Source organism: Podarcis tiliguerta, assembly GCF_965153285.1.
Source record: "Podarcis tiliguerta genome assembly, chromosome: 6".
Classification (NCBI taxonomy): Eukaryota; Metazoa; Chordata; class Lepidosauria; order Squamata; family Lacertidae; genus Podarcis; species Podarcis tiliguerta.
The window spans coordinates 90,497,139-90,518,063 of record NC_139539.1 but is presented as its reverse complement, the minus strand read 5'-3'; the positions used below and the strand labels follow the sequence as shown (position 1 = coordinate 90,518,063).

The 20,925-nt window shown below is 48.9% G+C and overlaps 1 protein-coding gene across 4 annotated transcripts in view; it reads left to right on the top strand.

Annotated features, from left to right (window-relative positions):
• The window catches only part of KIAA1614, a 43,314-nt gene that overhangs the window by 15,794 nt on the left and 6,595 nt on the right, over positions 1–20,925 (top strand). For all 4 annotated transcript variants that reach the window (XM_083446261.1, XM_083446262.1, XM_083446263.1 and 1 more), the window contains 6 exons: positions 2,808–2,951; positions 5,342–7,044; positions 9,342–9,522; positions 15,564–15,825; positions 18,571–18,698; positions 19,979–20,163. In XM_083446261.1, the coding sequence (XP_083302387.1) occupies positions 2,808–2,951; positions 5,342–7,044; positions 9,342–9,522; positions 15,564–15,825; positions 18,571–18,698; positions 19,979–20,163 (2,603 nt within the window). The remainder of the gene's footprint in view (positions 1–2,807; positions 2,952–5,341; positions 7,045–9,341; positions 9,523–15,563; positions 15,826–18,570; positions 18,699–19,978; positions 20,164–20,925) is intronic.

Here is a 20,925-nt window from a genome sequence, read left to right as displayed (position 1 = left end):
ATCATTCCGGGTTCAATCCCTGGCATCTCCAGATATGTCTGAAAGAAGCAGGATTGGGAGAGAATTGTCAGTCAGTAGACTAAACTTTCCAAACTGTGTGTCTCAACATGTTAGTGTGCAGCTACAGTGTAGGTGTGTTGCACGAACGCTCCCTGCCAGTGTGGTGTAGTGGTTAAGAGCAGTAGTCACGTAATCTGGGTAACCGGGTTCGTGCCTCCGCTCCTCCACATGCAGCTGCTGGGTGACCTTGGGCCAGTCACACTTCTTTGAAGTCTCTCAGCCCCACTCACCTCACAGAGTGTTTGTTGTGGGGAAGGAAGGGAAAGGAGAATGTTAGCCGCTTTGAGACTCCTTAAAGGGAGTGAAAGGCGGGATATCAAATCCAAACTCTTCTTCTTCTTCTTCCCGGGACTGGAAAGGGGTCGGTTTCAGCATCTTGGGCTTGCTGATCAGAAGGCTAGCGGTTCAAATCCCCGCAACGGGGTGAGCTCCCGTTGCTCTATCCCAGCTTCTGCCAACCTAGCAGTTCAAAAGCACACCAGTGCAAGTAGATAAATAGGTGTCGCTGTGGCAGGAAGGTAAATGGTGTTTCCGTGTGCTCTGGCACTTGACACGGTGTCCTGTTGCGCCAGAAGCAGTTGAGTCCTGCTGGCCACATGATCCAGAAAGCTGTGGACAAACGCCGACTCCCTTGGCCTGAAAGCAGATGAGCGCCGCAACCCCATAGTCGCCTTTGACTGGACTTAACAGTCCAGGGGTCCTTTACATTTCCTCCCCTTTACTGTGTTGCTAAATGATGCATGTCTAAAAAGTGTGTCACCAACGTGAAAAGTTTGGAAAGCTCTGCAGTGGACCATTGGTCTTCAGCTGGTGGATCACTGGTGTGTCCCAACAGCAGCACTGTATAATTTTTAAAAATTAAGAAATTGGTCCCCAAATGCATGCTCTGTCTAATGGCGAGTCCTGGGTTTGGGAAAAAAAAGGTGAACACTGGTGTAGACAGTCCTGAGCTACATGGACCAAGAATCTAACTGAATATAAAGCAGCTTCTTAACCCATCTGGTGCAGTAGCTAAAATCTCTCATTTGCAGGGCAATCCTAATGATGTTAACTCAGAAGTAAATTTGACGGTGCTTACTCCCTAGTCAGGGTGAATTGAGTTGTCTATCTATATTGCTCAGTCCTGCTCGACCTGGAAGCTCACTATTAATATTGAGTCAGCCCTTCATCTCTGCTTACGTCTGCTATGCAAGGATGTTGCAAAGATAAAGCAGATTGAAAGAAACCCATGGACACCATGTATAGTGCAGATGTGGTTAGAGCGTGGTGCTGATAACTCCAAGGTTGCAGGTTCGATCCCCCACTCTGAGTTCTTGAAGGAAGGGCAGAATATTAATATCTGTTTAAGAACAAACCCATCATTTTTGCTTTTTCTGTATCTGTAATTATTCTCTGTATGGTTTTTATTGTGTTATAAATCACTTTGGGACACCTCGTGGGAAGCTATTCATTAAATAAATAAAGACTGGTGCAGGTCAGTATTTATCGAGCAACACAATACCCTTTTCAGGGGAACAATTAAAGCAAAACATCTCATCTAGGCATGTAGAGTGTGCTCCCTTGCTTTTTTTTTGTGGGAGTGGGTGAGATTACTTCCTGAAGCGAGAAGATCCTTGGCCTCAAAGCTCATTGGGTAAATGCTCCCTGGATTGTCTGTCTTGTTTGTTTATTTGTTTGTTTGCCCTTTTCTTTAAACCAGAGTGTCTCCGTGAGTCTTGAGGTGACATACTTTGGGAATGTGGAAGCAATTTCGTAGAGAAGACCTATTGCCCATGATATGGATGTTGGCTTCTTAGTCTTGCCCTGATCTGTGGGGAAACTCAGTTCTTCAGGTTTATTTGGCGCAGGTGTGCTTGAAAGGCCAGAGCTGGCCCCTGGTAACACAACCAGTGCTGTATTCAGAAGATGTGAATTTGCCAGTGGTGGTTAGCTGCAGGATGCTTCTGACATCATAAGTGCCAGAGATTTATCTTATCTATCTCATCATCATCAATCTGTGTTGTTGTCGTTTTGAACAACGTATAGTCTTCCACTCCAGTGTTTTGGGTACTGCAGAGCCCCCAATTCTTTTAAAAATGTGCATGCAAGACTGCTTGGGACTCTCTTCGGTCGGGATAGAGGGCAATTTTTAAGGAACTACCAAGTACCGTATTTTTTGCTCTATAAGACTCACTTTTCCCCTCCTAAAAAGTATGGGGAAATGTGTGTGCGTCTTATGGAGCAAATGCAGGCTGCACAGCTATCCCAGAAGCCAGAACAGCAAGAGGGATTGCTGCTTTCACTGCGCAGCGATCCCTCTTGCTGTTCTGGCTTCTGAGATTCATAGTATTTTTTTTCTTGTTTTCGTCCTCCAAAAACTAGGTGCGTCTTGTGGTCTGGTGCGTCTTATATAGCGAAAAATACGGTACATCTTTTTACTTGCTGTCATATGTAATTTAACGGCTTCTTTTAGTCTGGAATGTACAAATTTCAGCCTTAAATGCTTTGACCTCCCTGCAGCTTTTCATCCTGGCTGCGTGTCTAGAAATCAGTTTTGAGATGGATGTTACCAAGCTGGCTATATCTTGACCTAAAAGGTGCCACCTAGTGTGAACTCAGGCAGCTGCAGGGGACCTAAACCCAGCCTCTATGAGTGTGTTGTCTCCCCACCACACTGCTGCCACCGTCACTGTTAAACCACTCTTAATCCTTGTTATTTTTTTCCTAATCCTCCGCTGCTTCCTTGCTCCCTGCTGCTTTGCCTGCAGGGCCTTTGTTCCCAACCAGGAGCTGGAGCTGAGTCCCAGGCATGAACAGGCCAAGCAACTGCTGCAGAGAGCTCGCATGAAGGCCAGGACGAACCCGCTCCGAGCAAGCCATAACATCCTGCCTACTGGCCCTCAGGAAAGGAGGTAAGGCCAGGGATTTATCCTGCTCTGGGCCTGGGAGGCAGATCAGGGAAGAGGGCAGGAAAAAAGGATCTGTATTGCGTTTCCTGTCCGCAGCCCTCCGTTCCAGCTTTTGCATTTCATGCCCTTTCATCTTTCACACTTGTAAACCACTTGTGCTGTTCGCATCTATAGTTCTCCCAAAATTCAATACACTGCAAACCATGTACCTGTCCGCTGTGCTCAGCCAGTACCTAGTGCTGGGGGATTTTCTGTCAGCCACCCCCCATTGGGGGAACTATATTGTCTATCTTACTTCATCTCATCAAGGTGTTAGCACGTACTGCCTAGTCTAAAACTGTGGTTGTAGTGAGGTGCTGTGCCAACTAATCAAGGAGAGCACCCCAGGAATTATAATGTGTGTTGATTCTGGACCAGGAAAACAACAACAACGTATGTGATGAAAAACATAACTTTGGATTGAGATGCAAACATTTGATGGAGTGAAATCATCGATTCTATTAATTGCAGTCACACCATTGATATGACTTTGTTGTTGTTGTTTAGTCGTTTAGTCATGTCGGACTCTTCGTGACCCCATGGACCAGAGCACGCCAGGCACTCCTGTCTTCCACTGCCTCCCGCAGTTTGGTCAAACTCATGTTCATAGCTTCGAGAACACTGTCCAACCATCTCGTCTTCCGTCGTCCCCTTCTCCCTGTGCCCTCCATCTTTCCCAACATCAGGGTCTTTCCCAGGGAGTCTTCTCTTCTCAAGAGGTGGCCAAAGTATTGGAGCCTCAGCTTCACGATCTGATTGATATGACCTAGGCATCCATAATTACCAAAACAGGGAGTAGCTGGTTCCTGTACAGAAATGTAGTCATGAATATAAACGTAAGAACATATTATATGGCAAGTTCACTTGACCGAACCTTTTAGAATAAGATGTAGGGGGGAAACGATGAGCACCGTTGTGACAGCTAAAAGGTCTTTCAGCATAGGAGGGGAAACAAAACTTGACATGGGTGTTTACAAAATGTGTGGCAAGCTGCTGGATCTCATGGGAAACTGAATTCCTGGCCACCGTGCTGTGAAACCGTTGTTTAATGCTAAACAAACCAGTGTGCTGATCTTTTGTTGTGCAACAGATGAGGGTATCGCTCACTCTCACATGGCCAGCACACCAAAGATTATTGTAAGAGCTAGTGGAACACATTCTCCGTCCTCTATGCCAAGTACACTGGCAGCTTATGCAGAGTTATTGAATCTGGAGGATTATGTTGATTTTATTTCATGACAACAAGAGAGGCGCCAGCTATAAGATCTTTGCATCGAGGCACACTTATGGTGTTTGCTGAACAATATCAAACATCGTCTCTAGAGTAAAACGAAAGCATAACCTCCACCAGCAAACTTTCCCCTGTCTCTTGCATTGTTGCTCTATATTCTGCCCTTCCTCCTATGCTCTGCAGGAAAAGAAAGCCCTTTTAATATAAATAGCACAGGTGCTCCAGATCCCATAGAAAATGATCACATGGATCTAAGAAGCGCACATGACTGCCGGCTGGGTGTCTTGGCCTAACTGAAATCTGACTTGGAGATGTAGCCACTCCTAAGACCATGGCTTGCATGTAAGGAGAGCACTTCCTATAGCTGTAGGGGGCTAGAATAAATCAAGGAGTCAGTGGGGGCCTGACATCAGCAAGTCCTCTTTAAGAGCGCCATCTGGTTACTTGTGCAGTTGCTGTGTGTTGAACATGAGTAGTATTATTGCTGAATTATCCAGTCCCGAGCCACCCTTGATTTTAAAAGAGTAAATCCATCTCGCCGATATGCCGACACATGCTTTTTTTTTTTTTAAAGCCTTGAGACTCTGAATCCATTGGCTTTGCACAAGCCTGTTGGTCAATCTTAACCGGTTCCTTGGATCTTCCCCTCATTCAGTACACATCCATAACCTCTGAGTGGCCCTTCCTGCTAGAATGAGAATTCAGCTGCAGAGAGTATTGGCACAGCATTGGGATCCTGGTGAAGGAGATGCCAGGTTCAATGTCCGTGTGATGCTCGAAGGCAGTCAGGATACATTTATCTTGCTGAATGGATCTTGGAAGAAAGGAGATAAGTTTAGGCCGTTGTTTCTCAAACTTGGGTCCCCAGCTGTTGTTGGACTACAACTCCCATAATTCCTGACCACTGGTCCTGCTAACTAGGGATGATGGGAGTTGTAGTCCAACAGTTTGAGAAACACTGCATGCAAGTAGAGAAGTTACAAGTACCACCTTGGTAAGCGTCCTGGGTGCTCATTAAGCCAAGTGGTGCCTTCTGCCCGGCATTTGGAGGCAGCTCAGCCGGAGGTAAGGATGATCAGCGTGAGCAGGCCCACAGTCTTACTCTGTCTGTTGTGTGCCTCAGGGATGGCTGCGGGATCTCTGCTGCAGACGCAAAGAACTTTGCTCTGAAGGATGGAGACCCCCACGCCGGCGGCAACCTGAGCGACTCGTCCAGCGGGGAATCCAGCGGCGAGCAGCAAAGGAAGCGAGGGCCATCCCCGTCCCGAGTCCGTTTTGAAGATGAGTCTGCGCGGGATGCCGAAGTCCGCTACTTGGAGCGCCTGCAGCTGCGTCAGAAGCGGGTGTTGGATTCCGTCCTCCTGTCTCTGGGCCATGGCCCGCTGGTCTCCAAACCGGACCTTTCGGATTACATCAACGGTGAGCTTCACCACAAAGAGAGCAGCGGCGGCGGCAGCAGCAAACCAGGCTGGGAACAGCAAGGCAGTAGGGGGCGCTCCGAGAAGAGGAAGCCTCTGGTAGTCAACGAGGAAGGCAAGTGCAGCGCTTGCGGGTCTTACGTCAGGAATTTGGCTGCCAGTCAGAACCCAGATACCGGAGCAAAGCAGACTGTAAAGAGCGTGCATCAGTCTTGCAACATCCCCCGAGAGGGCAAGGAGCTAGTTCGGGCCAATGAAAGCAAAGAGCTCAATGCTCCCCAGGAGGACTCGCGAACCAGGGCTTTGGGTCCCAAAGGAACTCCTCTGTGGATCCTTCCTTCCTGCCAGCGTGTTTACACTGAGCGCATCAAGGAGACGTACATAGGGGAAGTGACTTGCATAGACGAGGTGGATTCTGCTCTGGACAGCACCACAGATACATCAGACAGCTACAGGACGGACAGCGAGGAGGCTGGTGCCAGCAGCCAACGGTCAGTGGTCAAAAGCTCCCGGCACGGTGGGCCTGGTCTGGATCCCAGGCCATTTTCCCCTTCAGAGGGGGAAGCCAAGAACAGGAAGGCCAACGGGGAGAGGCCCAGAGCAGATGGCAGCTGCCGTGCTAGTGGAGGGGAAATTATGCCTCGCAGAGGGGAAACTGAATCGAGCGCTAATCAAGCCAACGAGTGTTCCTTGAAGGGGGCCTCTGAAGTCAGAGATCAGGTGACGAAAATGGCAGCCGGTAAGGCAGAAGCTTTTCCCAGAAGCAACCAGCCAGTAGATCTGTATCAACTGGTGAAGAAAGGCAGGATGCAGGAACATCCAAAGCTGTCCAAGGCCACATTAAAGCAAGCCGCACCCACCTCCCACCCTCAGCAGTTGCCTTCCCATCTGGTCCCTGATGGTGCCGCAGACTCCGTGAACAAGAAGCCGGTGGAAACTTCCAACCGAACTCGTAGGCCAACGAACAATTTAAGTCAAGCCAAGCAAGAGCAGGGCCCTTCCCAGCAGCTAACTGAAGAGAGGAGTGCCGGCTACAACTTTGCTTACCGAATTCCTGCCCCACCCACCACTGGAAAAGCCCATCCTTCCCCTATGCCTTACAGGAGGGCTGCTCTGAGCGGCAGCCACAAGCTCACTAGCCAGGATCCTGGGCGGGTGGACCGAGCCAATGAACTGTCAATCTACTCGGCCTCCCCTAATAGCTTCCAGAATGTGTGTGTGTCTGGGCAGGAGGAGGAGAGTGGCCAGCAGAGTCCAAAGATGCTCTCCAAGAACCAGCTCCTGGCCTTGTCCACCAACAACTGCAACAACACATATGCCAAGCACGAGCCAAAAACCTTAGTGACTGCTACAGTGAAGAGCAGAGAGGAACAGCCCCAGGAGAGACAGAAGCTGGGGGAAAATCAAGGTAAGAGGTAATGTTGCCCATTGGACAACTGTAGAGAGGGCATCATGGTAGGCCGTCCAGCAAGGCAGTTCAGCATTTGTACTCTAGATAATTTGTGCAAGTCAGATTGATTTATTCAGAGTTATTGAACTTGCATGGATTTGCTTATTTTGCATGTCTGACCCTGACTGTGAATACAGTATTTACCGTATTTTTCGCTCTATAAGATGCACCAGACCACAAGACGCACCTAGTTTTTGGAGGAGGAAAACAAGGAAAAAAATATTCTGAATCTCAGAAGCCAGAACAGCAAGAGGGTTCGCTGCGCAGTGAAAGTAGCAATCCCTCTTGCTGTTCTGGCTTCTGTTATAGCTGTGCAGCCTGCATTCGCTCCATAAGACGCACACACATTTCCCCTTACTTTTTAGGAGGGGAAAAGTGAGTCTTATAGAGCAAAAAATACAGTAAGTTTTTCCGCAAATTTTGATTAAGGGTACCTTTAGGGTGGGTGAAAAGGAACCAAGAGCTAAGCAAAGGGGGGGGGGGGGGAAGCGTCCGCCATGAACTTCCTTTTAAAGCAACCTAAATTTTGGTGGTCATCACAGGATCTTGCAGCAGCAAATTTTGAGGTTTAATAAGGTGGCACGCGAATAAGAAAAAAACCGTGGTGCCTTTGTGGGCATTTCCTCTTGCTTTCCAAATCTGCTGTTGCAACCAGGACTAGAAAGCCTATTTTCAGGGGCAGGGAATGTGGAGACGCCCAAGATGCTGTCCCAAACTGGGCACCTGTGAATTGCAGAAGATCACCTGTTTTAGCGGACGAGGAATGCAGATGAATTACCTGTTTCAGCATTAAAACATAGTTCCAGTTACCAAGCAGTTACAAAACACCTGAATAGTAGTTATGATTTCTTTTATATGAAAAAGAGCCAATAAACACCTTGGTTTCCAGGTGTCAGTTGGAAATTTAAGTAGATCTTAGCGTGCCTGAAAAGTTAGGTTTTTCTCAAAAATTACCAGGCTTTAATTAAGTTTAGTCACAAGTGACATAACAGAGACAGTTTCTGGAAAACCCCATTTTCCACTAGATACAAATTCCTCACATCTTGATTCAGAATGGGCATGCTTGTTCTTCCCTGGTTCTTTCAGAGAATTCTCCAAAAAAGCTTTTAGCAGGCTCATTCTTTCCAAGCAATTCCCTGCAGATGTTTTTTGCTCCTCGAGAGGAGCTAAATGAGCTCTATTCAGCAGTCACAACCAAATGGCGCACTGTAGTCGTGCTGTTGATGTAGCTTGTGTAGCGTTTTTGTGGACATCATAGTTGCCAAACTGCAGCGATGTGCCTGTTGCACATAACTTCTGCTTCTTCTGGAGATGTGCTTTAGTCAGACCTTCGCACGAGGGTGATGGAAGGCACAAAGTTTGGTCACTGAAAATGCAATCGTTCAGACTTCTCTTCATGATTCAGAACCTTACTTTCCCCCTGCTCCGTCTTTAACCCATTTCTGCAAAACCTGTTTATTTACCGTATTTTTCGCACTATTGGGCACACCGGACCATAGGGCGCACCCAGTTTTTAGGGGGGGAAATCAAGGAAAAAATATTTCCCCCCCCCCAGCCCCAAAGAGCAGCGTACAGGCTGCACACAACCTCTCCCTGCCAGAGGGGTTGCTTGCAGCTATGGAAGAAGGCAAGGCAGCGAGTGGGATGGATCCTGCTCGCTGTTTTGGCTTCCCCTTTAGCCCCGTGCAGCCTCTCCTTGCCGGGAGACGCTGCGCAGGGCTAAAGAATGCAAAGCCCCGTGCAGCCTCTCCCTGCCGGAGGGGTTGCGCGTGGCTATGGCACAAGCCTGCATTCGCTCCATAGGACGCACACACATTTCCCCTCAATTTTTGGAGGGGAAAAACTGCGTCCAATAGAGCGAAAAATACGGTAACTTAAAAGGTTAAAAGCCATTACGTGCTCACAAGCAATTGCATTTGGGTGTAAGGAGTGAAGCAAAGAATTCACAGGGTTCTCAGCACCCTCAAAACTACAGTTCTCTAGCTTTGGGGTGGTGCATTGGGGAAGCGATGGCAGTCAGATAGTACAAAACCTAAGTGTGTAAAGGTAAGATGTACCCTTAGTTTTCCAAAGCCGGATTCCTACTTTAGCCTGGGCAGCATCTGATAATGAGATGGGGTGGCGGGGAGAACCACGTTTCTTAATAAATAAGAATATGCCCAGGCACATTAGCTGATGGTGCAAGTCCACCCCCAGGGTGTGTGTCTGTTTTTTTAAAGCAGAGGCCATTGGAAGTGTCTGTGTTGTTGCAACAGGTCCACTGTCTTCCTCCGCCCCTGGTGTTCCCCCTATTGCTGCCAATGCCATCACTTCTGCTGCCATTAGTCTCTCGCCAACAAGGGAGGAGACCAACTTGACAACCTCAGCTCAGCCAATCCGTAGGGAAGCTCCAGCTGCTGAGGCTCCAAAGACAAAGCCATCGAGTGCAGCCCAGTGGTGAGTAAACATGCCCCGCCGCACAAAGCAATGGGTCTGGGGGGCAGCCGTTAGATCAAGCCTTCCTTTTCTAAAGTCAGGACCCGCAAGGGGCGTCTGGCGGCTTGTACCTCCGTTCCGGAATTTCCCTTTTGTCCTGATGGAGAACTAGTCACAGCTCAGATCTGATAGCATAAGACCTTTCTTCAAACCGGTGATGTGGCCAGACGGTGTTTCATCAGTGCATTGGGAGGGTTTTTCTTACTTAGAATCATAGTATCATAGAGTTGGAAGAGACCATAAGGGCCATCGAGTCCAACCCCCTGCCAAGCAGGAAACACCATCAGAGCACTCCTGACATATGGTTGTCAAGCCTCTGCTTAAAGACCTCCAAAGAAGGAGACTCCACCACACTCCTTGGCAGCAAATTCCACTGTCGAACAGCTCTTACTGTCAGGAAGTTCTTCCTAATGTTTAGGTGGAATCTTCTTTCTTGTAGTTTGGATCCATTGCTCCGTGTCCGCTTCTCTGGAGCAGCAGAAAACAACCTTTCTCCCTCCTCCATGTGACATCCTTTTATATATTTGAACATGGCTATCATATCACCCCTTAACCTCCTCTTCTCCAGGCTAAACATGCCCAGCTCCCTTAGCCGTTCCTCATAAGGCATCGTTTCCAGGCCTTTGACCATTTTGGTTGCCCTCCTCTGGACACGTTCCAGTTTGTCAGTGTCCTTCTTGAACTGTGGTGCCCAGAACTGGACACAGTACTCCAGTACTTTCCTTTAAGTTGCAAGAAAGGAGATTCCAGTTCAGCCTCAGGAAGAACATTCTGATGGTAAGAACTGTTTGACAGTGTGATGGTCTCCCTCGGGATGTGGTGGACGCTCCTTCCTTGGAGGTTTTTAAGCAGAGGTTGGATGGCCACCTGCCATGGATGATTTAGTCGAGATTCCTGCATCACAGGCGGCTGGACCAGATGACACTCAAAGTCCCTTAAAAAAAAAGGTAAAGGACCCCTGACAGTTAAGTCCAGTCGCGAATGACTCTGGGGTTGCGGCGCTCATCTTGCTTTACTGGCCGAAGGAGCTGGCATTTGTCCCCAGACAGTTTTTCGTGGCCTGCATGACTAAGCCACTTCTGGCAAAACCAGAGCAGTGCATGGAAACACCATTTACCTTCCCGCCGGAGCGGTACCTATTTGTCTACTTGCGCTGGTGTGCTTTCGAAGTGCTAGGTTGGCAGGAGCTGGGACCAAACAATGGGAGCTCACCCCGTCGTGGGGATTCGAACCACCAACCTCCTGATCTGCAAGCCCTAGGCTCAGTGGTTTAGACCACAGCGCCACCCACATGAGAGGGTCCCTTAAAGGTAAAGGTAAAGGGACCTCTGACCGTTAGGTCCAGTCGTGACCGACTCTGGGGTTGTGGCACTCATCTCGCTTTATTGGCCGAGGGAGCCGGCGTACAGCTTCCGGGTCATGTGGCCAGCATGACTAAGCCGCTTCTGGCGAACCAGAGCAGTGCACGGAAATGCCGTTTACCTTCCCACCAGAGTGGTACCTATTTATCTACTTGCACTTTGACGTGCTTTCGAACTGCTAGGTTGGCAGGAGCTGGGACCGAGCAACGGGAGCTCACCCCATCGCGGGGATTCGAACCACCGACCTTCTGATCGGCAAGCCCTAGGCTCTGTGGTTTAACCCACAGCGCCACCCGGTTCTTTGAATAAAATGCCAGCTCTTCCTCTCCTTTGGTGCTGCAACCTTTCCTTCATCCAGATGCAGCCAGGTCTGCAGGTGCCCTCTGCTCTCTCAGCCTGGGCTGTTCCCTCTCTCTGCCAGTTAGCACAGCCCTGTGGCGCTGCCAGCTGGCTCTAGACCTTGCCACTCTCCCTGCTGCTTTTGCCCTCTCACTCCCCACCCCCACCCCTCAAATCCGCCTTGGCCTGCTTCTCCCTCCCTGCCAAAATCTCCAGACAGCTGTTGCTATGGTTACCTTTCTGAATCAACGGAAATTTAAGGCTTTTCCATCTTACCCAGGGATTATATCGGAAATGCTGTAATGGCGCACAGTATTGTTTTCTCCAGTAGAAAGTTTTTAGAGAAGTCCAGTTTCATACCAGCAAAATTTAGCAGAGGTAAACTGTTGGGCACAATTCAGTTAACGTCGTTATCTAGTTATTTGACATGGTGAGTAAAGTAATTGGATCATATGCAAACTTCGTATAGCGTTTGCTAGAAGCATGGTGGTTTTTAAGTGACTGCCGTGGGTGCTTTCCTTCCCCTCGATTTAAAGCATCATTGCATTGTGGAATCACAGAGTTGGAAGGGACCACGAAAATCATCTAGTCTAACCCCCTACAGTGTAGGAATCTTTTGCCCAACATGGGACTTGAACACACAACCCTGAGGTTCTCTAGAAAAGGGGAGGTTGTGTCTGATAAGTGAGGGGTGGGCATCCGCACACACACACACACACACACACGCCCACACAAACATGCACACACTGCCACCTGTCCTAATGATAGCTTATTTTTGCTAGTCTGTAGGCTATAGCAGGCAGATCTCAAAATTCTGTATGCATTCTTGAAAGCCCCGGGTTTGGGCGCACCCTGATAAGAAAACAGAATCATTGGCAGGAGAAAGCAGCTCATTTTTCAGCCGCAGACAAAGTCAATGGGGTACAGGAGAGGTAGAGGAATTCTGAAGCAGGAATGGGGAGAAGTAGGAGGAGCACATAGAACATGGATTGGTAGGTTATGGTGTCTCTCTGTCCTGGATCTTGTGGACCTCCCTCAGGGTCTGTAATAGGATGCATCCCTTCCGCTCCCTCCCCTCCCCAGTTTCTGTGGCTCTTGGGCTTGGCAATCAGAAGGTCGGATGTTCAAATCCCTGTGACGGAGTGAGCTCCTCTTGCTCTGTCCCAGCTCCTGCCAACTAGCAGTTCGAAAGCACGCCAGTGCAAGTAGATAAATAGGTACCACTGCGGTGGGAAGGTGAATGGCGTTTCCGTGCACTCTGGTTTCCATCACGTTGTTCCATTGCAGCAGAAGTGGTTTAGTCCTGCTGGCCACATGACCCAAAAAGCTGTCTGTGGACAAACGCCAGCTACCTTGGCCTAAAAGCGAGATGAGTGCCACAACCCCATAGTTGCCTTTGACTGGACTTAACCGTTCAGGGGTCCTTTGCCTTACCTGTGGCTGCATATCCATGTAAACTTTTCCACGAAGCTTAAATATGCGTTGTTGCAATTTATGCCGTGCTACTCTTGCCTCTTGTTTCCTTTCTCCTTTTCTCTCTTCCGTCTCTACTGTCAAAATGACCACAAGCTTCTTGGGGTTCTCTCGTCCTTGCTTACCTAACCATGTAAAGTTTCTTTCATACCGATTTGGCTATAGAGATAATAGAGTCCTGTGGCCACAATAAATAAAAAAATCCTTTCATCATCATCATCATTTTTTATTTGTACACCGTCTTTCTATCTTACAATACTCAAGGTGGTTTACAAGCTGAAGAAACAAAAATGTACATCTTATAACAATCTAATGCAATACAAAAATAAAACATAACTTTAAAATAGGCAACCTACATCAAAAAAGTAACATTCAACAATCATTAGAATAGTATAAAATAATAACAACAACATATAAAAGTTAAACAGAAATCTACTCAACAGTTACAATAAATAATTTCTAAACTATAATCAATAAAACAACGGCAAGCCATAGTACATAAAATAATACAAATTGAGAAGCAGAGACTAGAGGGTGGGGCAAGGCAGGTGGAAGGTGGTCTTGCCTGATGAAGTCCCTTCCCTCACAGTTCTTCCTCCAGGACCAGCTCCCTTATGAGGAGTCACAAGGGAAGGCTTGATACGGTTATCCGGACAAATGAGATTTTCTGGTTAGCATTCAAACACAGAAGCATTTGCCTTCAAACCAGCTTGCTTGCTTCTAGGTGCTGGGGACTTTCCTCAGAAGTGAATCTACACGTGAGCGGAGTTAGGGGGTCTTTGTAAGTTGGCCCCCGCCAAGGGCGCAGGCCCAGGGGAGCACAAAAATCATGTCTCTCCACTCTGGCTCCGAGTGGCTAGGAGGAAGCTAGCAGAGGCAGGCAGGCAGGCAGAGCAGAGCAGACCCCGACACAGAGGAAGTCGCTGGCAGAGCACAAAAGGCGATGAAAAGCAAACCTTTTGAGTTTCTGGTCCGTAGTCCCTCCTGGCTTTGGAGGCGCTGATACAGTTCCTTGCCTCGGGTGCAAGGGAGCCTAGGTTTGCCTCTGGTTCTACAGGAGGGGATCCACCAAGTTCAAAATGCTTTTATTCTCGCTTCTCATGTTGCTTTCATAAAAGCGCCCGTACCCACGTTTCACAAGGCACACTTCCTCATGCTTAGAAATGGAATGTGCGTGGCTGGTGTGGACGAGACGAGACACACACACAGTTCGAAGGGAATGCCGCTCCAAGTTTCTAAAGTTTTCGTTTTAAACTTGTTAACTCATTAAGTGCATCATGCGGCCCTAACCGTTTGGCCAGAATAATGCGCAGAATGAGGAGCTAGCCAGGTGCAACATTTTTGCGTAAGCAATTAATATGCATTTACTTAAAAGAAAACAGAGGCTGCTGGGAAGCAAGCAAAATTTGGATCAATGCAAGTTTGAAAGTTTTTTTAAAAAAACCTTTTCTCCCCTCCCCCCCCCCCACTGTTAGCTGTGGAAGAAAGATCTCATTGGGACAGGTGAGGCAGCATCTGTCAGGTGGCTGTATCTGACAGGGCCCCTCTCTCAGAGGAAGACAGTATTGCCTGGTGAATTGAGGATTTTGGGCTTTTGCCTGCTGTTAAGAGTTTGTTACGAAGGCCCCTTGCATTCGGAGAAGGTCTCTGTAGAAGCTGTGATTTCCTGTGGGTCTTTGTTGCGCAGACTGAGAAAAACGGGTCTAGTAGACTCATGAGAGCCAATGTGCCCATTCAATATTACTATTACTATTTTAAAAGTATGAGACTCCATTCCGCCAGTCTTCAACCATTTCAGGCTTTGTGTGCATATTGGCATTTTGAGTGTTGAAAGAAAAACTGCTGTATGGGCATCGTAATTTGTCTTAACTCTCTGCCTGGTGAACTTAGGGGGTTTGTTGTTGTTGTTGTTGTTGTTGTTGTTGTTGTTGTTGTTGTTGTTGTGTTATGCTTTTAAAATTGGAGAGCTCCTAAACCAGGGGACACAATTTAAGGTTAGCGAGGAAGACTGGGGAGAAGACAAGGGCAGCCAGTGTTCAAAGACCTATATTTGGACATGTTCAAAAATAAATTGGGGCGGTTGGAAGAGCACATGGCTGTGAACTGAGCACACATTTAAAACATGTGTGTCCCTCTCCCCCAAGGAATCCTGGAAGCTGTAGTTTACTCCCCCAGCTATCATTCCCAGCACCCTTAAGCAAACTACTGTTCTCTGGATTCTTTGGGGAGAGTGAGTGTGCTTTAAATGTGCTTAGGGCGTGCACAGGCTATCTTTAAGAGCATGTGTTCCCATTCTCTTCTTTCATAAGGTCAGTCTCCCACACTTTTTACCCCAAAGGATTTATGCCTTTGGCTTCACACCTAAAACCCTTTGTCCCAAGCAGATTGGTTGGCCACAGATATAGGTGCTGTCATCACTGTGTGAGAAATAAGAGATGGGATGGGAGATAAGATTGCATCCCTTGCCCTCCTTCCGTGATGGTCCTTGATTCAGGCATGAAGACCCCTGCCTGCAGTCTCAAATTGCATGCAGGAAAATTTCATGAAGCTGAGCTTCTAAGGGGGAAAGTCTGTGGTCACAGAGTGGCATCATTCCGTTCCTTGGCAACAAAAGCCCTTCAGTTTTAGAATGGAACTGCCGGAGGGAACTGCACTCTAGGCCCTTTTGGTGGCCTTTGCTGTTTTTGTTCGTTTGAAACCTTTGAATGCCTTTTAAAACCTTCCCCCGTGTTTTATTACTGTCGTTTGGTTATTGTGATCTCCGGCAAACGGAGCTGGGAGTTATCCCTGGCTCTTAACCTGGCCTGGCGGACTTCTTTTGCCTTCCAGCAAACCCCTGGAGATCTACCCGGAGCCAAAGAAGAAACTGTTTGCCAAGAAAGGTGGCTCCTCTTCCTCCTCAGGACTGAAGAAGTTCTTCTCCGCTCTGAGTCAGAGCACCAAGCAGAAGCTGGGCAGGTTCCGCTGCTACAGCATGGAGCAGATTTGTGCCCCGGAGCCGGGAGCTGCAGCGCCCACTGAGGAGCCAGGCCCAGGCGCCACCAGCACACCCAAAATGAAGAAAGCGCCTTCCCTGCAGTCCTTGCAGCTGGTGAGTCCAAAGGGTGCATCTCATGATCAGAGGTCGGATACCTTTTTGGGTGGGGGGTGTGTGTGTGGGATCTTTGCCCGGTCCCATCCCTGCAGGACAACTTTGTTTTTTCCCCCCATAATATTTTATTAAGATTTTCACATAAAAATAAGGAAAAAAGAAAACACAAAATCAAAAAGGAAAACAGGTAAAAACAAATAAAAACAATTCCATTTTCATAATATTACTTACATTCGCTTATTTCCCAGACTTCCCCACACCTCCCCTCTCTGTATTCCAATTCAAATAATTAATCAGCAAATCCCTTCCCTCTGTCTTGTCCTTATCTTTATCTTAGTGTGTTATACCTTAAGTTCTTCATCTTTTTAACCTTCAAATTTTCTATTCTCCTTCACCACATTATTACTGATAACCCTTTAACCTCCATCCAACATCATTCTAACATTCATTGATTTTATAATATTTCTGTAAATAGTCTTTAAATTTCTTCCACTCTTCCTCCACCGTCTCTTCTCCCCGGTCTCTGATTCTGCCACCCGCAGGCCAACTTTGAAAGGTTGGCGGGGCGAACCACCTGCACAGCCAAACGGCTTCAGCTCTCCCACCTATCAGCTGAGGGCCTGGAGAGCTGAAGTTCACATTGGCTGCACAACTAAGTTCTTCCCTGTGGGGACTGCCATGTGCTCCTGCCAAAGTCTGCTTTCCCTTACCAGTGCACAGCCAGGAGCGCCCTTAAAGGCTCCCCGTTGTGCATCGGCAGGCTGTGTCTCTACCTGTGTGACCTCAGACGTGGAGAAGCGGAGGAAGGCCTTGAAGGCCAAATTTGGCCTTCAGGTCAGAGGTTTCTGCTTTAAAGGTCAGTGTTGGTGCTGACCTTGAAAGCCCTAAACGGCCTCGGTCCAGTATACCTGAAGGAGCGTCTCCACCCCCATCGTTCTGCCTGGACATTGAGGTCCAGCGCCGAGGGCCTTCTAGCAGTTCCCTTATTGTGAGAAGTGAGGTTACAGGGAACCAGGCAGAGGGCCTTCTCGGTAGTGGCACCCGCCCTGTGGAACGCCCTCCCACCAGATGTCAAAGTGAACAACAACTACCAGACTTTTAGAAAACATCTGAAGGCAGCCCTGTTCAGGGAAGCTTTTAATGTTTGATGTATCACAGTATTTTAATATTCTTTTGGAAGCCGCCCAGAGTGGCTGGGGAAACCCAGCCAGATGGGCGGGGTATAAATAATAAATTATTATTAAATTATTATTTCTCCGCCCTTGTACTAGGTGGCTTAGATCTGGGACTTTAAGAGACAGGAAAAACTCAGCCTACTTTATGTAGGGCAGAGACTATCAAATTGTGTTCAGGGGGGACATGGTGGGGAACCTCTCCTCAAAAGACAGTTTGCCCCTCTCCACTGATTCCCTCCTCCCCCATCTTGCAGAAATTCTAGAGTCTCCAAGGCAGTTGGACAACTCCTCGTACGCGTCCTCCTGCCACCAAGCTGGTGCCAAACATCTTGCTCTGCTTTCCTTTGGACCACAGCAGGAAGGCTGAGAGGGGAGACTTGTTGTCTGGTCAGCCCAGGACCTCCACAAACACTGCCCAGGCTTGCACCCTGCGGAGGTCCCTTCAGTCCTGCTAATGCAGTAGTTTGACTTCACCCCCAGAGGCACACTCCATTGTCTCAAGGCGGACTCACGCCCACAACAACAGCCTTTAACCTTTTCAGGCCTGGGAAGCATCTTTTAGCCTAAACGTGTGTTTAAGGTTTTTTAAACGTACCGTATTTTTCGCCCTATAGGACGCACATTTTCCCCTCCAAAAATGAAGGGGAAATGTGTGTGCGTCCTATGGGGCAAATGCAGGCTTTCGCTGAAGCCTGGAGAGCGAGAGGGGTCGGTGCGCACAGACCCCTCTCGCTCTCCAGGCTTCAGGAAGCTCTGTGCAACCCTCGGGAGACCGGCTCCGAGGCTTGCGCAGAGCTGCCTGCATTCCCGGGCTCAGCGCAGCTCTGCGCGTCCATCGGGAGCGGGGCGCGAAGTCCCGCCCGGCTCCCGATGGCTGCGCAGAGCTGCCTCCAGTCCCAGGCTCAGCACACTTCTCCCCATCGCCAGCCCCACAAACTCGGGGGACAGCGGGGAGGCGGAGTGCGCCTTCCCGCTGTTCCCCGACCTGGTTCTTCCAGCCCCGCACCTGGGGGGGAAATAAATTTTTTTTTCTTTATTTCCCCCCCAAAAAACTAGGTGCGTCCTATGGGCCGGTGCGTCCTATGGGGCGCAAAATACGGTATATTTGTGCGGTCATTGCGCTGCTGGCAAGGCCACCCTTAAGTCAGGCTGCGGCCCAGGAGTGGGGTTGCAACCCACCCGAAGACCAGTGTTTGTAGTTATTCTATCAGTTCCCCAGTACAATGGCGAAGCCCTATAGTTCTGGCCAGAATCCCAAGTTGCACTGCCATACCTGCCCTACCATAGAAGCAGCCAATTTGGTGCCCTCAGTATGCCCTTAGACTGCAGCTTCTTTGTAAATTCCAGTATAAACTGCTCCATGCCTCCCGGACTACTGTGCGGATTAAAAAGGAGTTATAGCCACTGCCTTCCATACTGTCCAAACATTCAGTCAGATCCAACATATTTGGGATTGGAAATGACAATTGTTAGGCTTTCTTTGCCCGGTGTCTGCTTTTTTAAAAAGCAGAATCCCGGGGTTAGTTTTCTCAACCCTTGCTCTGGCTCAGCTCTTTCATTCTCCCGCTAGGTGTCGCCATTCCGCCAACCAAGAAAAGCCTCTTCTGTTCAAAATCTGCATTCCTTACTGGGCAAGGCTGACCGGTCCAGTCTCTATTCACTGGGGGAACCAAAGGAGGAGGAAGCTGCTCTAAACAGGTAACGCTGAAAATCCTAAATCTCCCATTTTTGTCATTTCTTCTGAAACACTGTGAAAGCAGCAGATTATGCTATGCCTGGTTATTGCGACATCTGGGATGCCGACTTTGACCTTACAACTCACTCACACTAGGCTGTAAGCGACACATTACACATGTAATAGTATCATTCAGAATGGGAGCCAGCGGGTGGCCTTTTCGGCAATAAACATGGAAGAACAGACCCAATCCTGCCCCTGATCATTGGTTATATATGTTCTGAAGGAAATTGGGCATCTTAAAATCTACCTGCCCTGTGGGTGAACCAGCCTATTTCTGCTCCATGTCACTTTTGCACATGTTCTTTTTCATCCACATTAAAGGTAAAGGGACCCCTGACCATTAGGGACAGTCAGGGCTGACTCTGGGGTTGTGGCGCTCATCTCGCTTTATTGGCCGAGGGAGCCGGCATACAGCTTCCGGGTCATGTGGCCAGCATGACTAAACCGCTTCTGGCAAACCAGAGCAGCGCACGGAAACACTGTTTACCTTCCCGCCGGAGCGGTACCTATTTATCTACTTGCACTTTGACGTGCTTTTGAACTGCTAGGTTAGCAGGAGCAGGGACCGAGCAATGGGAGCTCACCCCGTTGCGGGGATTCGAACCGCCAACCTTCTGATCAGCAAGTCCTAGGCTCTGTGGTTTAACCCACAGCACCACCCGCGTCCTTCATCACGTCCCTTCACATTACTCTGCTGCTAATTTTTATTTTTAACAAAATTCACATGGGCTTGGTTTCAGTATAACTGGCTGGATGTTACGTGCTTGAGCATTGGGTTTGTTTGTCGCCACCCTCTCCTTCCTTCCTTCCTTCCTTCTCCTGTGTTACTGCTAGGAAGCGATCCGAAGTTTCGTTTCCATTGTCAAACCTTAAAACTGTAGCTAATTTTAACTATGGTTTACAGAAACAAGCCAGCTTCGTAGGCTGCAGAATGAAGTTGCTTCATTTCCCTGTCACATAACTAGGACTAACCGTGGTTTGCCTAGTTGGCAGGTTAAAACTACATATAGAATCATAGAGTTGGAAGAGACCACAAGGGCCATCGAGTCCAACCCCCTGCCAAGCAGGAAACACCATCAGAGCACTCCTGACATATGGTTGTCAAGAAGCAATAGCCACACTGGAGGAAGAGAGGGAAAGTTTGTGCACACAATGCTAAGCCCGCATTTAGAGTTGTGTCCGAGTTGGGCCATTTAAATATGCATTTCCTGCTTGCACCAGTATTCCTTCCTCTTCCCAGGAACGCAGGTGCCCCACATCACCGTTCCCTCAGCGTGGAGGACATTGGCTCCCCCAACTTGGCGAGAACCGTCGGGCGAGTGGTGGAAGTTTTCCCAGACGGAACAAGCCAGCTGGAATTGCAGCACCGCCCAGAGGGCAACTTCGGATTTCGTGTCTCATCAGGAAATGGCCGTCCTGACACAGGTATATGTTCAGCGTAGAGCAGAGGTGCAGTACTTCAGGCCCTCTGTGCTTCTGTTCCTGGCATCTGAGCTTTTCCCAGGCCCCACCTTGCCCTGGCCTCCCCCCCCCCCAGATGTTTATGTCTGGCTGGAGTATGTCCTTGAACTCTGATGTCAGGCACAGAATGTCCAGAGTGAGGAATTAGCTCTTTGTTGTCAACAGCAGACTTATAAGTTAGGGAAAGGCCTGTCCATCAGCCCTTCGTCTCTCAGCTGCTCCTAGGTGTGCACCTGTTTCTGCTGGGAAGCAAAGACAATTGAAATACTCCCCAAACATAAAGGCTTCATCCCTGGTCTCCCATAACTCCCAGTGTGTCAGGGAACTGCCATGGGAGCCAGAAGGAGAGGGAGGGCTCCAGAGGGATTCCGGAGAGCGTCCCGGGAGGGAGAGAAGCAGCACATCTTCTGGGGAAGGAAACCAGCGTAGCACCAGTGGAGGAGGGGGGCAGATGGAGGAATCGGCGAGGTGGCTCCAAGACTCCTCGCCGGGGACCAGCGGGGAGAGCACGGGTCCTCCGATGCCCACACCATCCCTGCGCAGAAAGCTTCCACGCAGGGAGAGTAGGCGGCGACTAGGCGTCAAAGAACTTTTATGCTGGAAGAAGTTCAAGAATCGCCCACTGACGGATTCTGCCAGCGATTGAGACAGCTGTCCAGACAGAAAGGGTTCACTCAGGCAACCCAGCCAGGTGTTGGCACCGATTTACACACGAGCAACCCCTAG